At 42.2% G+C, this 17,804-nt stretch overlaps 1 protein-coding gene across 1 annotated transcript; it reads right to left on the bottom strand.

Moving 5' to 3' along the window:
• Positions 1–9: 9 nt before the first annotated feature.
• On the bottom strand, positions 10–17,045 carry LOC116679384 (putative neural-cadherin 2). Its single transcript, XM_032509039.1, has 9 exons — positions 17,041–17,045; positions 14,036–14,220; positions 11,663–11,898; positions 4,603–4,880; positions 3,710–3,924; positions 2,278–2,405; positions 1,640–1,767; positions 1,162–1,273; positions 10–187 (listed from the first exon to the last, which is right to left on the bottom strand). The coding sequence occupies exons 1-9, from the start codon at positions 17,043–17,045 to the stop codon at positions 131–133; spliced, it is 1,344 nt and encodes a 447-aa protein (XP_032364930.1). The 3' UTR covers positions 10–130.
• Between the last annotated feature and the right edge of the window lie 759 nt (positions 17,046–17,804).

Raw genomic sequence — 17,804 nt, 5'->3', positions numbered from 1 at the left:
CTCTCTCACCGCTGTCACACTTGGTCCCGTGTATCCTGGGTGGCACGCGCAGCTGAAGGAGCCCCAGTCGGCGAGGCAGGAGCGTGGGCGCCGCAGGAGGGCCCCGGCCGCCGTCACACACACGCCGTCGTCAGCCGGCACCCGGGGTGCTGTCCACGCTCTCACCTGGAGACGCCAGGTCGTACACCTGAGGGATGGAGGGAGGAGGGGAGACGGTTGGTTAACGTGATTCTTTTTCTCTCTCTAATTCTTAATTTTCAACCATGCACAACCTTAATAAAAGCATGTGAACATGATTAAAGGAGTTTTTAGAAATCCTATAGGTTTCCTCCTCTCAGACTGAATTGCAGTAAGACTGAATTTGACATGCACAGCCGTGCGGTGCTTTGATTCTGTGGTGTGTCAGAAGCACCTTAACGCATTAACTACAAAATGTGTTGTGAATTTCTGAAGCAATCAAGACAGCGGCTCTGATTACAGAGCAAACAGAAGCACGTTACGGGGGATTACGCTGCTCTCTCTCTCTTTATTTTTTAGTTATAAAACATTTAGCCATGTGAAAGCTAATTAAATTTCCAAAATCTAATGATTTAATCCTCCAGTGAGTGCGAACGTGTTGATGCCGACGTGGTAATTTTGTCCTGATGGTGGCGGCCGAGGATATACTCAAAGGATCATAATCCATGCTCTGGGAATCATATATCATATATACTGTATATTTATAAGTGATTAAAATGGAAATGTGCAGCTGAAAGCCGACGCTAACTCCACCCAGACGCTTTCCTCATTTCCTCATTTCCTCATTTCCTCATTTCCTCTGTCCTTGCATGATTTCCTCGTGTCTCTCCCGTGCTTCCTCGCTGGGACGGACTAAGACTCGAGCAAGGGAAGCGAGTGAAGGAAACGAGGATGCAATTTAACGACCTGAGACATTAAACCCAATCCCAAACTCCCAAGAAAACAACCCCAAAACACGAGGGATTATGGGAGACTTTCCTGGGCTATATTTTGGGACCTTTGGGAGGCTGTTGAGGTTTTCTCTGAGCAGCAGGAGAAAATATCACAGCATCTTCTTTAGTTTCAGGTCCTTTTCATGTATATTATATACACACACACACCACACACACACACACACACACACACACACACACACACACACACCTGACTGTCAACCACCAGGTTTCGGATGCAGCCGGTGAAACTGCGGTAACGCCGATGCGGAGACGTTTCCTTCATTCCTCCCAACTGAAGAGGCTGGAAGACGTTGAGATACCTGGGGAGGAAGAAGAAGGAAGAAGAAGAGGGAGGAAGAAGAGGGGGGAAAGGATTTGGGGTAGGTGGAAGAGAGGAGGAGGAGGAGGAGGAAGAAAAAGGATGAGGTGGAGGATTGAAAGGAAGAAAAAGATTGAAAGAGGATAAAGCCATGAGGATGATGGAGATGGAGGAGGAGATGGAGAGGAGAGAAGAAAATGGGTAGAGGATGAGAAGGAGTAAGAAGATAAGAAAAACAGGAAGAGGAAGTCAGTAAAAGGGGAAAGGGGAGAAGAAAGTGAAAGATATAAGTGATCCTGCTTTAGTTTTTCTTCTACGTTAAATACGCCTTTTCAGATGCGTTGCTCGCTCCAGGTTTGGGTCTCACCTCTGGTTTCCTGGCGTCTCTCCTGCAGCTCTGCAGCCGGACTCGTCCGTCTCCCGGGTGTCCCCGCTGACGCCCTCCAGCTCGTTCACTGCCGCCCCCCCACACTGGTCCAGGATCAGCTGGACAGCCTGCACACACACACACAACCCACACAACACACACACACACCACACACACACCCACACACACACACACACACACCCTGTCAAAACCTCCTCCTTGATTAACCTGATTACTAAAAGAAATGTGAATAAATGATGTCAAAAAACAAAGACCTGTCAGGAATCCGCATGTACAATATCAGTATCTGTGGATTATTTTCTGGATGAATGTGTGTGTGCGTGTGGGTTGTGTGGTGTGTGTGTGTGTGTGGTGTTGGTGTGCGTGTGTTTCCCCCCCCCGCCGCCCCCCTCCAGTCTACCAACTGCCACTGTTGAACAAATCCCCCAAAAACACAATCTTAAAAAAAGGAATATACACATAACAATCCATCTACTGCATCTATCCATCCACCCATCCATCTACCCGTCCATCTCTCCATCCATCCACCCATCCATCTCTCTCTCCATCCACCCGTCCATCTCTCTATCCATCCACCCGTCCATCTCTCTATCCATCCACCCGCCAGTCTGTCCCACCTTTCCGTCGCTGACGATGTCGAGGCGGTGCCAGCGGCGGTCGTTGACGGAGGACTTGGGCGGGAGCTGCAGAGTCAGGGTTCCTGATCCGTGGTTTATACTCAGGGCTGGAACGCCGTTCCTCAGCTCTGGATGGGAGGATGAGAGTCTTAGTTTAGTTTACAGTATGTTCCTGTCCACGGTAAAAACACGCCAGTGGCCTCAATCTATTTACTGTTTTTATTTAATCAGAGTCACATAAAGATTCAGAATCTCTTTTTCGAGGGAGGCCAGAACAGTTCAGACCAGTTCAGACCAAAGATTTGCAACAACCCGGTCTGCAGCATTCTCAAATCTGCCAGTTCACATCAACGAGACAGTGTATCATCTCCATGACAACGTCTCTTTGTACTTTCGTTTATAGCTGGACATGTCATTTGTTCATCTAAATATGAATATGGATAACGTTAGTGACATGGTGGACTCTATAGAGAAACCTATAGGGGGGCTCTATAGAAAAACCTGTGGGTGGAGCTCTATACCGAAACCTGTAGGTGGAGCTCCATAGAGAAACCTGTAGGGGAGCTCTATAGAGAAACCTGTAGGTGGAGCCTGTAGGTGGAGCTCCATAGAGAAACCTGCAAGCAATTAATGTGTCTGGATTAACGTTGGTGATTCAACATCACGTCTCTCTATCGCTTTGTAAGCTGCTGAATCCCATCAACAATTGCAGGAATCCACCCAGTCAACTGTGTGTGTGTGTGTGTGTGGTGTGTGTGTGTGTGTGTGTGCTCTGCATGTTAGATGTGACCATGACCTGAACAACCTCACAGCCTTGGTATTGAACATGTAAGTGAAAAATGCTTCCCAGCGATCGATGCTGCTGCCGTGGTCTGATTTCCTCCATCCATGTACTCCAGCAGCAACAGACCGGGCTCAATAACTACATCACTGTAATAACACGAGATTATGCAAGAAGCGTTCGACAGACCATCCGCGGGCTAATCCGTTAACACCCCATCAGGACCGCCGGGAGCTGACATTAGACTTTATTTAGCTCTTTTGTCCACTGCAAAACTGTCTCTACAGCGCCAGATTGATTCCTGCTTTGTGTTTGTTTAAAAGGACGAGCGATTGGCGACATGTCCCCACGAGCACTGCGGGATTAGCATGTTTGTTAGAGCGCTTAGACGTTAAAAATAATGTTTCATCCCAGATATGTCTGTCTGCTAGTGTACCTTAGAAAGTGCTACGACAGAGCCTTGGTCCCTCCATGACGTTCTTTTTGCCAATATCTCTAATGAACATCAGGGTTCAGTTCAAACTGACCAAACTGCTCAGGAGTGATAGCAACCTTATTGCCATTAACACAAATCTAAGAACTATCTATAAGAAATATCTTTTGCACTTATAATAATCTTTTTTGAACAGTTCATCTCAGCAGCAAACTCACCTACGGCAATGAAGTCCTCCTGCTCCCGAGGGTGGGCGGGGCCCAGCGGCCCGTTGTAGAGGAGCAGCCCTTCCGCCCCCTCAGCCAGGAACTCCAGGGACATGTGGCTCTGGAAGCAAGGCATGATGGGAGGAAACCAGGCATAGCCCTGGCCGCCAAAGCTGTGTTTGGTCTGCTGGCACTCGGGCCCGTCAAACATGGGGGGGCACTTACACCTGAAACAAACAGAGATTTTAATAATAATAATAATAATAATAATAATGTATCCTTTATTGGTCCTTAGTCCCACAAGGGGAAATTACAATGTACACTCTGTTGTTATTACACACATTACACACAGGCCTGAACTACACACACATGCTCAGTACCTATGCATGCACCAAATGGAGAGATGTCAAGTGTGTGTTTGGGGGGGGGGGGCTGCCCATGGAAAAGCACCCCCAGCAGTTTGGGGTTCGATGCCTTGCTCAAGAGCCCCCTGGCAGTGCCACCACACTCTTAGTCCGTATGTAGACTTGAACCTGCAACCCTCCGGATCTCCGGTTCTCGGTCCCTAGCTACTTCCACCTCCATCATCATTATCATTAACAGGATTATATCACCAACGGCTCTGTACAAGATTAAAAACCCACTCAATGTATGTCAAATTTGAGTTAAAATCAGTATCTTTAAACATCTATTAGAACCAGGGGACATGGTCCCTTGTCTCTTGAGAGAAAATCCGGTGTGAGATACCTCCTTACAAGGAAATTTGGCGCTCTTATACTCCATCACCTTACTTTCTGCTTTGTTGCCCTCATAACTCCTGCAGCCATTAGAAGGCACGGCCATTATTAACTTTTTTCGGGGGCGGACAGACAGACTGACAGACTGAGACCCGTCCCTGCACCTACCCGTATCCCAGGGGCCCGTCCTGGCAGGTGCCCCCGTTGAGGCAGGGGTTGACGGGGTACGCGGAGCAGGGCAGGTGAACCGCCTCCCGGCCTCGGCAGCCGCATCGCGCCGTCGACGAGGCGGACAGCGACACCAGAGAGGTGTTCCCGGTGCTGAGGGCCACCGGGGCCTGGCTGAAGGAGACCTCGGTCCTGCAGCCTCCGGACCCCCTGCAGTCTGTGTGGGGACATTCGTCTACGCCCACCTGGAGGATCGACACTCCCAACATGGCCTCCAGCTGCAGGGGATAAAATAGGAGGTGATACACGGAAAGGTTATGTTAAAAAGCTAAAAGATTAAGTGGGAAATGTAAAAGCAAAAAAAAGTAAAACACACAAACAAACAACAGACTATAGACTGAATGTAAAGTGGCGTCAAATAAAAGTATTGTAAAGGTACTGTAAAGGTACTGTAAGGGTATTCTAAAGGAATTGTAAAGGTATTGTAAAGAATTGTAAAGGAATTGAAAATGAAAGGTATTGTAAAGGTTTTTTAAAGGTATTGTAAAGGTATTGTAAAGGTATTGTAAAGGAATTGTAAAGGTATTGTAAAGGTATTGTAAAGGTATTCTAAAGGAATTGTAAAGGTATTGTAAAGGAATTGTAAAGGTATTGTAAAGGTATTGTAAAGGTATTGTAAAGGTATTGTAAAGGTGTTCTAAGGTATTGTAAAGGTATTGTAAAGGTGTTCAAAGGAATTGTAAAGTATTGTAAGGTATTGTAAAGGTATTGTAAAGGGTATTGTAAAGGTATTGTAAAGTTGTAAGTATTGTAAAGGTATTGTAACAGGTGTGTTCTAAAGAATTGTAAAGGTTTTTAAAGGTATTGTAAAGGTGTCGTAAAGGAATTGTAAAGGATTGTAAAGGTTTGTAAAGGTTTGTAAAGGTATTGTAAAGGTCCTGTAAGGGTATGTAAAGGAATTGTAAAGGTTTTTTAAAGGGATTGTAAATGTTTTTGTAAAGGTATTGTAAAGGTATTGTAAAGGATTGTAAAGGAATTGTAAGAATTGTAAAGGTTTTTTAAAGGTTTTTTAAAGTATTTTAAAGGTATTGTAAAGGAATTGTAAAGGTGTTTTAAAGGTATTGTAAAGGTTTGTAAAGGAATTGTAAAGGAATTGTAAAGGTATTGTAAAGGAATTGTAAAGGAATTGTAAGGTTTTTTAAAGGTTTTTTAAAGGTATTGTAAGGGTATTGTAAAGGAATTGTAAAGGTATTTGTAAAGGTTTTTTAAAGTTTTTTTAAAAGGTATTGTAAAAGTATTGTAAAGGTTTTAAAGGATTGTAAAGGAATTGTAAAGATATTGTAAAGGAATTGTAAAGAATATTGTAAAGATATTGTAAAGATTGTAAAGATTTGTAAAGGTATTGTAAAGAATTGTAAAGATATTGTAAAGGTATTGTAAAGGTATTGTAAAGGTATTGTAAAGATATTGTAAAGGAATTGTAAAGGTATTGTAAAGGTATTGTAAAGGTTTTGTAAAGTGCGGTTGCCATAGTAAAAAAAACAATATTGCAGTGTAAGTAAGTGACGTCAAATTAAATTGAATATGTAAGAGAAAGACAGACAGAAAAGAGACAGAGGGACAGAGGAAACAACCCCCCCCCCCCCCCCCCCCCGCGGTTCAGTGCTTGGGGTGTTAAAACTTTCTTGTGGCGGCGATAGAGGAAGTGATGTTTCCTGTTTCCTGTTTCCTGTTTCCTGTCCAAGACTGTCACACCGCCTCCAGACACACTGACAGCTGATCGCCGGCTACATGATCGGCACCGCGACACAGCGTTTCTTTTCTATAAAAGCTGAATCCGTCTCAACTTTGTCCTTTGTCCTCATGTTGTCTTCATGTTGCCCTCATGTTGTCCTCATGCTGTCCTCATGCTGTCCTCATGTTAACCCTCATGTTGCCCTCATTTTGTCCTCATGTTGTCCCCATGTTGCCCTCATGTTGTCCTCATGTTGTCTTCATGTTGTCCTCATGTTAACCCTCACGTTGCCCTCATTTTGTCCTCATGTTGTCCTCATGTTGCCCTCATGTTAACCCTCATGTTGTCCTCATGTTAACCCTCATGTTGCCCTCATTTTGTCCTCATGTTGTCCTCATGTTGTCCTCATGTTGTCCTCATGTTGCCCTCATGTTAACCCTCATGTTGTCCTCATGTTAACCCTCATGTTGTCTTCATGTTGCCCTCATGTCATCCTCATGTTGTCTTCATCTTGTCCTCATGTTGTCCTCATGTTGTCTTCATCTTGTCCTCATGTTGTCCTCATGTTGCCCTCATGTTGTCTTCATGTTGTCTTCATGTTGTCCTCATGTTGTCTTCATGTTGTCCTCATGCTGTCTTCATGTGTCTCTCATGTTGTCCTCATGTTGTCCTCATGTTGTTACAGTAAAATATCAGATTTTCTAAGCTACATGTGTTTTGTGTGCAGAAATCTACATTTGAAAGAAGTAACTAGCAACTAAAGATGTCAGATTAATGTAATGGAGTATGAAGAACAATAGATTTCTACTTCTAGAAGTAGAAAGTGGCACAAAAAGAAACGACTGAAGTAAAGTACCTCACATTTGTACTTAAGTACAGTACTTTGAGTAAATGCGTGTATATTCCCCCACTGAGCTGAGGAAACTTAAACTAACACCAAACTAAACTTATTACTGAAGTTGTTTGAACCTAACAGAGAATGACAGCAGCTCTCTTTGAACTAACGTCTACCTGCATCAGTGAAATCTGAATTTACTCTCTTCCCCTTAATGTTATTTATTCACTTTGGTGTTTCTCTGTCATTTAAAGTTTTGCTGTCATTCGCTCTCGGTTTGCCAAAATTCACCTGTTTCCCTGCTTGTCATCTTGATTCCTTTCTCTTGTTTTGTCTTTATGGGTGAGAGGTTTTCATCGGAGTCCCTCAGGGCTTCCTGTCGCTCTCCAACTGTGTGAATTTCTTAGTATTTTATTGCAGTTATTCAGTTGACACTTTTATCCCTGGTCTCTGGAGCAAGTTTTGACTTAATATTGTTTTGTATTTATCTGACATTCTCGTTCTAAATCAGACGGGTTGCTTCTCCTTTAAGCCTGCGATGATTAAAAACGCACCTTTGTTCTGCAGCATTTGATGCTCCAGTTATTTTTAATGGCCCTGTGTGGGCTTTCTACTTCTAAACATACGCAGTACTTGTTGTTATGAGTGCCTTTTTGGGGTTTTCATGGCCCCACAGAATGAGATGCGCTGAACTGACTCTGTCCCAACACGCTGTCAGGACATGTGCTACTGAACTGGCTACAATAATCACTTAAATTTTGCAAAAAAATCTTGTGTTTCAGCATTTATTTTTACCTGTATAAATATTATTTAAGGTTTGCAACTAATTTTGAAATTATGTGAATATCAGTGGATATTTTTTTAGATAAACTGATTGTTCTTTTTGTTTATTTTTGGGATATTTATGCCTTTATTCTTTGGAGTAGCAGCAGTAGAAAGGGGAGAGGGAAGGGGAAGACATGCAGGAAGTTGCCTGGGCCTCTGCGTCGGGTGATTATGTGGGTGCACGCTCCACCAACCGAGCTACCCGGGCGCCCCGATAAATTGATAATTAAAGCTTAAGTGTCTAACCTTTTTTTGACATAAATGAACGTTTCATTCAAGTCATTTTCCAAATGACTTGATTCAAAGGCAACTCTCTCTGACCTTCTCAGTACGACTACGTTCAGAAACGGGTGTCTACCGGCGACTTTCCTGCGCAGAGAACCAAGAGATGACAACGACCTCTTCTGAAGAGTGGGCGATCACGGAAGGCTTGTATCATAAGGACGCGCCGGCAGTTTTGCTGTCAATACTTGGAATTCCTCATGAAGGAGATAGAAACTACACACTGTAGCTTTAAATATAAAACAAAAAAAAGTCATGTTATTTTTTTTTTTTTTTAAACCAACACTTCAAAATGTAAATGGCACACTGTGGCACACAACCACCAGCAGCTAGTTTCCATCCAGAGGGGTAGAGAGGAAACAACTCTGTGCTGTGTTCAAGGTGTAGTGCAGGGAGTTACGATCCGCCGTGAGCACGCTCTACAAACCAGAACCTCGTCCTTTCTTCTTTAACCCTTGTGTCGTCCTCGGGTCAAACTGACCCGTTTAAAAGTGTTTTTATATCAGAAATATGGATTTCTTTAAACCACATTGCCCAAAAATAACATGGATGATTCCATACAACATTCTCCAGGTAAAATTAATGCTTACTTTCATTGAATATTTTGGTTTTATTCAATCCTATAGAATTTGAATTCTTTTTCTTTCTTTTTTTTTAATGGTTTCAAAAGTGTATCCGGACTAAACTTTGACATCTACTCATCTGTGATCCACTCAACATCCTCTGATCTTAACTTTTAGACAAAATAATTCATAATTTCTGCCTTGTTAGCTAAAAACGTACGTGTAATTTGATATAAATGAGGTTTGTTGAACATGACATCCAAGAATAAGTGTAAAACCTGTTATTAGACCAGCTCAGGTTAAAAAAGAAAGTGCCAAAGCTGGAAATAGTGACAAATAAATCAGAAAAAAACGACAAAAACATCGGAAAACCACCAAAAAAACAAAAACTTCATGGTTGACGGGAAGACAACACAAGGGTTAAAACCCAACCATCAGTAAAACGATCAAAAACTAAAATTTAACTAGTGAAAAAATAAAAACGCTAACAACTTTATTGTTTTTTTGTCCAATTTCCAGATTCATAGGCTAGTCAGTTTTTAATTTAATAATCTATATGATGTTTTGTCTGTTCTGTATTCAAAACATTTCACTACCCTCTCTAAGATTAACATCCTTTATTAGTCCCAAAATGGGGAAAATCGCAAAAGACACTGGAAACAAAACAAAACAAAAATAAATAAAACTAAATACAGAGAGTAGCATCACTGTGTCCACGTTTGGACACTTATTGGCTGACCTTCTATCAAAATATCTGTTAAAATACAAATATAAATGATCTAATGATGTTTTAAGTTTACTGAATGGGGTAAAACTATCGTGTTACTTCTTACCATTGTCACAGTATATAGAGTTTTAACTCGTTACTTTAGCTTTTACTTTACGAGAGCCGGCTAAAGTCCGCTTTCGCCGATAAATCAGCCGTAACTGGACACACCGCTACAGACCGTTAGTTAAAGAAAGTCCCATCAATGCTGTCAAAACCACTGCGTCTTACTTCTGTCCTTTCACAATAAAATACCACGCTTCAACAACTTTTGAATTATGCAACAAGAGCTCCTTGATGTCCAGTTCAGTAAAAACAGAAACTCTTCAGGAGGAAAATCCATCGCCCGAGCGTTCTTACGTCTTTCCCTCATTTAGACACCACACTACTGCACTAATGCAACCTGCACATTTGGTTTATTTACATTTACATTTAAGCATATTATTTAAGCATTTATAATAATAATAATAATAATAATTTTATTTATAATGCCCTTTACATTTCACAAGGAAATCTCAAAGGGCTACAGTTAATAGGGAGTTAAAAACAGTTTCCAGAGTACGATAACAATTTACAAGCAATAATAAAACACCATAGAACTAAAATTAAAACAGTGACTGTTTAAAAGGCCTTTTGAAATAATAGTGTCTTTAGGCCCTTCTTAAAAATCTCCACAGTTTGTGGGGCCCTCAGGGACTCTGGGAGGGCGTTCCAGAACCGAGGGGCGACTGCCTGGAAAGCCCTGTCTCCCATTGTGGACAGTTTAGTCCTAGGTTGGAGCAGGCGATAGGTGGAGATGGATTTGCACATTTTTGTTCCCCCATCCTGTACATATTCCAATATTTGTTATTTTTACTTTTTTTCATATTATTATTTCATGTATATTGTATGTATGTATGTATATGTTTTCCTAGTATTTCATTTATATTTATATTTTGTGCTTTGTGACTGATTTTGCTGCTGTAACACAGGAATTTCCCATTTTTCTTGGGATCAATAAACATCTATCTATCTATCTATCTATCTATCTATCTATCTATCTATCTATCTATCTATCTATCTATCTATCTATCTATCTATCTATCTATTTCATGCACTAATTAGACATCTAAATGTCCATGTACATGTAGGACAACTCATACGTAGATTGGTAGGCGGGTAAACATCAATTCTGTTAACATTTTGGTGATGATCGGAAATGTAAAGTACTGCGAAAAGACCAGAAAGCCCGTCAGGCTGTGAGTGTCCGGATATGGCCGATAGCAGCGAGTGGCGTCCCAACGTGGAGGGACGTTCTAAAACGCTTAACGTGAAAAGGCTTAACGTGGTTTTAATGTACCTAAACAACGATCAATCATCCCCATATTTACCATGGCCATATCTTGTCATAAACACTTAAACCTGTCAAAAAAACTAAACTGAAATCCAACGATTATAGAAGTTATCTCACGGTAACGTTTTCTTCTTCATCGGTGTCTATGGCGTGGAAAAGGCTTAACGTGGCTTAGTGTACCTAAACATCGATCAATTATCACCATATTTCTCTCACATATTGCTCCTCATAACCAGTACAAACTGTCAAAAAATTGGACCCAAAGTCCTATTACTATGGACGGTAGCTGACATTAAGCGTGTCCGATTTTTTGACAGTTTGTACTGGTTATGAGGAGCAATATGTGAGAGAAATATGATGATAATTGATCGATGTTTAGGTACATTAAGCCACGTTAAGCTTTTTCACGTTAAGCTTTTTTCTTACAATACCCCTTATTGAAGCAGACACGCTTAATGCCAGCTACCGTCCATAATAATTGGACTTTGGGTCTGATTTTTTGACAGATTGTACTGATTATGAGGAGTAATATGTGAGAGAAATATGGTGATAATTGATCGTTGTTTAGATACATTAAACCACGTTAAGCTTTTTCACGTTAAGCTTTTTCACGTTAAGCTTTTTCACGTTAAGCTTTTTCACGTTAAGCGTTTTAGAAAATCCCCAACGTGGACACGGTGACCCTAGTTAAGAGGGTCAGGCTCTCAGACTCCCTCCTCACCTTGGCTGCGTTCGCCGCCACGCAGCCGTGCAGCTTCTCGGCCTTGTAGTACGGCGAGCCGTGAGCGGCGAACCACACGTTGAGCGCCGTCACGCCGCGCTGGCCGGCGTCGCCCGCCGAGAAGATCTCCACGTTCTCCGGCAACGTCTGCAGGAGTTCAGCTAGCGTCCGACCCAGGAGAGAGAATCGACTCTCCCCCCCTCCTCTGCTGCTGAAAAACTCCTCCACCGTCAGATCTGGAGGAGGAGAAGAAGAGCCAACATGATTAGTTAATGTAAGCACTATATAGATATATAGATATATATATACACAGTATGTATACAGTATAGTGTACATCAGGGGAAATTAAGATATAAGACATAAGATAAATGAAAAGGTAAGAAAAAGAAAGAAAGAATAGAAAAGAGAAGGGGGCACAAGAAGAGAAGACATGAAAAGAACTGGGAGTTATTACCCATCATGCATCTCTGTCTGTCTCTGCTGATAATGCATCACGTGTATCAGTGTGCATCATCAGAGTTGTTACGCATCATGCAACAGTGTGTATTGTCAGTTGTTACCCATCATGCATCAGAGTGTATAAGTGTGCATCATCAGATATACCCATTCTGCATCAGTGTGTATCAGTGTGCATCGTCAGTTGTTACCCATCATGCATCAGAGTGTATCAGTGTATACCATCAGATATACCCATCATGCATCAGCGTGGATCAGAGTACATCAGTGTGTATCAGTGTGCATCAGAGTTGTTACCCATCAACATGTTATTAAAAACAAAACATTAAAAAAAAACACAAAAACGTGGACAAATCAATCAAAATACACCAAAGAACAGGAAAAAGTTTGGAGAAGGATCAGGCGTACGCATAATGCTCATGAAATCCCGCCCAAAATATCATATTATTACAAAACCAAAAAGTAATTTTAAGTCATGCAATAACTTACACAACATACAACAATACACTTACGGTACATTACCATGTGCTCCTTGTTTATTTACTATGTTTAGGTCTCGTCCTTTCCATATTGGTCAAGTATTGTTTTCTATTTTTGAACTGTATAATGTTAAATCTGATTGATTTCATGGTTCCAGTCCATAGGTTCACCCCACAAACTGAAATACACATGCTTAAAACATATATATATATATATATATATAACCTTTCCTATGAAGGCAAGGCAAGGCAGCTTTATCTGTAGAGCACATTACAGCAACAGGGCAATTCAAAGTGCTTTACACAAATAAAACACAAGTATCCTCAAAAAAAATAAATAAAAAAAAATAAAATAATGATTCATAAAAAAAATAAAACACAAGTGCGACCTTTTGAGTCTGTCTTTCTCTGTATAAACCCCTAAACCTAACCCTCTAAACCTAACCCTAACCTTAACCCCCTAGACCTAACCCTAACCCTAACCCTAACCCTAACCCCCTAAACCTAACCATAACCCTCTAACCCCTAAACCTAACCCTAACCCCTAACCCTAACCCCCTAAACCTAACCCTAACCCTCTAAACCTAACCCTAACCTTACCCCCTAGACCTAACCCTAACCCCCTAAACCTAACCCTAACCCTCTAACCCTAACCCCCTAAACCTAACCATAACCCCTAACCCCTAAACCTAACCCTAACCCCCTAACCCTGACCCCTAACCCTAACCCCCTAAACCTAACCCTAACCCCTAAACCTAACCCCCTAACCCTAACCCCCTAAACCTAACCCTAACCCACTAACCATAACCCCTAACCCTAACCCCCTAAACCTAACCCTAACCCCTAAACTAACCCTAACCCCCTAACCCTAACCCTACCCCTAACCCCCTAAACCTAACCCTAACCCCTAAACCCCTAACCCCTAAACCTAACCCTCTAACCCTAACCCACTAAACCTAACCCTAACCCCCTAACCCTAACCCCCTAAACCCATAACCATAAACCACTTGAGACTACCTTCCCACTAATTAGTCCGTGTTAGTGCTCCTTTGGTGATCCCCCTCAGTGTCTCTACCCTTCACGACTCTATTTTTAGAGACGTTACCTTTCGTCTCCTTGGACTCTTCTTCACACTAATTAAGCCGATCTAGCGCTGCCTTTCGTGTCTACTTAACGACGCTACACATTCACACCTTTTCTTTAAAGTGTTACCCTTCGAGTCTGCCTTTCTCTGTATAACACAACCTTTATACTTATTCCTAGTCCTCAAAGAAATTCATGAAACAGATAAAACACAAGTGTCATAATCATTGAAAACAGATAAAACACATGAATAGACAGTTAAAAAAACAAAAACAAACATTAAGACACATAAAACACAAGAATAAAAGATATGAAGACATATTTGATGTTAGCATCAGTGGACTGTGGGACTCACTGTTGAGGCGGACGGAGGCGGCGTTCACCAGGGCGTCCTGCGGCAGCATCCTGACGTCCACCTGAGCCGTGGAGGTGACGTCGGGCCAGGTGTGGTCCGACACGCGCACCTGCAGCTGGTACGACCCCGGAGGAGCCCCCTCCCTGATGCTGAGCACCCCGGAGCTCTGGTTCAGACTGAACAACCTGGGACAGACAGAGAGAGGGGTCAGGGTCCTCCTTGGGGGTTCTCTGTTTTGATTAGAGCTGGGTATTAGGGGTGGGGGGGGATTGATACAGCATAGTATCGCAATATTTTCAGTGGCAATACTGTATCTGTTTCATGCTAACTGGAGCCTGTTTCATGCTAACTGGAACCTGTTTCATGCTAACTGGAACGGGTTTCATGCTAACTGGAACCTGTTTCATGCTAACTGGAGCCGGTTTCATGCTAACTGGAGCCTGGAGCGTGTTTCATGCTAACTGGAGCCTGTTTCATGCTAACTGGAGCCTATTTCGTGATAACTGGAACCTGTTTCATGCTAACTGGAGCCTGTTTAATGCTAACTGGAGCCTGTTTCGTGATAACTGGAACCTGTTTCATGCTAACTGGAGCCTGGAGCGGGTTTCATGCTAACTGATGACTGTAGTGAAGTAAAGAGTACAGTATTTCTCTCTGAAATGTAGCGGAGTAGAAGGAGAAAGTGGCATGAAAAGAAAAGACTCAAGCAAAGTACAAGAACCTCAACAATTGTACTTAAGTGTTGTACTTGAGTAAATGTACTTAGTTACATTCCACCATTAACTAAGTCTTTTAAGTAGCTTAAATGATGAACCTCGATGAAGAAAAAGCCAAAACTGGTCCAGAAACATTCACCAGAAAGCAGGAAATTAAGAATTTAACGTTTAATATCTGTCGCGACCAATGTTGGATCAAAACCTATGTCCCCATTTATAACATTAGGACCATTTTGGACTCTTGTTATGCTCAAAACGTGTTGTAATATGTGTCCCGTCCCCACCAAATGTTGGATAAGAAACCTACGCCCTTATTTCTATCGTTCAGGATTCACAGGCCATTCAAAAAGTCTGTTGAGTCTGTGTTAATCCACACACTCTGTATATCTTTATCTGTATTTGTATTTTTCCATTACAAGTACTTACTTTTAATTTAATTTACATTATGGTTACCTGCTTTTACTTTATCACTTTAATTACATATTCAATTTAATTTTAACGTCACTTACTACACTGCAATGTTGTTTTCTTGCACTATGACAACTGCACTTTACTTTAAGTTACAATAACTTTATGTGACGCCACTTTACTTTACTTTCAGTCTACCTTCTGCACATTGTCTGTTGTTTGCCTGTTTTTCTTGTGTGTTTACTTGTTTGTTTGTTTTGCTTTCAATGTAGAAAATACTGCTGTAACAAGGGAATTTCCCCGCTGTGGGATGAATAAAGTATCATCTAATCTATTAAAGTAACGGGAAGCTCCTAAAAACTTTGTGTCAGTGAAGAAACAGTGAAGGAATGTGAGCTTGGAGCTCTTTCAGGGGGTCGGACATGTGAAGAGAGGAGCCATCATACAGCATTCTGGGAAACCTGCCCATCTGGAATATCTATATATTCCAGAAGGGCAGGTTTCAGAATTTAGGGCAGGTGTATTGGTTAGGGCCGGGTATCTGTCGGTACATGATCCGTTCTGCACATGTGCAGATGATAATCATGAAATACGAGGATTTACGGCACTGCACGATCTGGTCCACAGTAGCTGTCTGCTGTTAGCCTCCACCGGGAAGCTAATGACGCTAGTTTAGCTAACAGCCAATTTGGCTAACCGCTAGCTAACAGCTAATTCGGCAAACCGCTAGCGAACAGCTGAGTCGGCAAACCGCTAGCTGGCAGCTTGATTCAGCCTAAAATAACGTTACTCAAACTAAACCGCGGGAAAAGCAGCTCCAGCTAAATTAAGACTTTACAGTAACAATAAAGACAAGTATTGAGTGATTGTGTTTTAAATTAGCACAAGTAAAGTAGAACTGACGTAACAGCTGTTACATATTTTAACAGTTATTTTAACTTTTGAGGGTCTTTTACACGCTGTCTCAGCTAGCGGTTAGCCGAATTAGCTGGTAGCTAAGCTAACGTTAGCTTTCCGGTGGAGGAGAACCGTCTTTCTTTAACTGTCTATGGGAACAGATCGTGCAGTGTCGTGAATCCGCGTTCATTATGACATCATCATGACATCATCATGACATCATCTGCACATGTGCAGAACGGATCGTGTGACGACAGTATTGTTCAAACTTTTCCCCAATACCGTATATTTTATAAAATCCAAAACTTCGCCGACCAAATGCAGTAAGACTGTCATTCACTGTCACTGTTATCGACAGAAACCGAGTAAAATGGGGTTAAATTCACTGTAGACAACCTTTAAATTAAGTCGTATCTACAGTTTAAGTCTAGTAAAATATGGTTAAAAATTTAGATCAGGGTTTTTTTTGACATTAGACACTTACCTAAAGCCATGAATGCAAACATACTGTGAAAATAGCAGTTTTTCTTTTGCCAAAATTTGGTCTAAGGACATGAATTCCATCGGTCGTCTAGTTTCATGTGATACCGACAGCTTCACTTTAGCTCTAAAACGGAGCCTCCTGATAGACCGATGTCAGGATTTTATGAATCTATATCAAATGAAGATCAATTTGAATCGGGAAAATGGGATTTTATAAAGCCAACCCCAGCCCCCCCCCCGGCCATGCTGGACCCAAACAACAGGCCTTTGGTTCCAGCAGTCAGACGTTACAACCCCTAAAGGAAAGAAACCAGACGCTGATGAGACCTGGGTCTCATTGTAGTGAAGGTCTAGAAGGAGTCTCCGGGCTGCTGATGGATCGGTTAAACGTCTCATTACAAGAGAAGGTATTTGGTGTTTTCACCACGGATCACTTTTAAGGCCAGTGATTGGCCTGTGATAGATTAAAGCACAATAGATTAAAGATAGGAGCACTCTTACAGCATTCTGGGAAACCTGCTCAGCTGGATCAACGTCCATCACTTGGTCGGTCAGACTACAGGACAGACAGCAGGGCAATCAAGCGGCATTCTGGGAATCCCTTGCCCAAGGGTTAGGGTCAGCGATGGCAGTGAGGGAGGAACAGGCCCTCGCGTTATCTTTCTACATTCCTGTGTGAAACACCGACTGAGTGGAGGGGTTTGGAGGACGCTGGAGGCTGCAAAAAGCCAGTTTGGGGAGTTAGAAGGTTTTGAGAATGTTTTTTACGGACATCAGTCTTCAGGGGCGGGGGGGCGGTGGGCGGGAGTCTAGCATAAAAAGAGATGGAGAGAGGAAGCGGACACATCTAACGGGGAGTTGAGTGGTTCAACGCCGACATCCGTCTGCAGAGCTCCAGCCACCTGCTGCCACACGGTAAGATGCTCTGCACCCCCCCACCCCCCCTCTCATCCTGGCTTCATGTGGACTCTGTCTACTGGGGCGCTGCGTAAGGGGGACGCTCAGAACCACGATTACCTGGTTTTATCAGAACTGAGTACATTGGGACATGTTCATTTATTCAATAACATTACAGCAGATTTTCCTCATATGATGCAGGGCAGGTCTGCACCATATGAGGGAAATATGATAATATATAATGTTATTGAAATAAACATATCCCAATGTACTCAATTCTGCATTTCTGCTGATTTTGGTTTTCTAAAATACGACATACACTACAACTGATTGTTGAATTTAACCCTCATGTTGTCTTCGGGTCCAAT

Source organism: Etheostoma spectabile, unplaced genomic scaffold (genome assembly GCF_008692095.1).
Source record: "Etheostoma spectabile isolate EspeVRDwgs_2016 unplaced genomic scaffold, UIUC_Espe_1.0 scaffold00011018, whole genome shotgun sequence".
NCBI lineage: Eukaryota > Metazoa > Chordata > Actinopteri > Perciformes > Percidae > Etheostoma > Etheostoma spectabile.
Note: the sequence above shows the minus strand (reverse complement) of the source record. Positions and strands in the feature narration are given on the sequence as shown.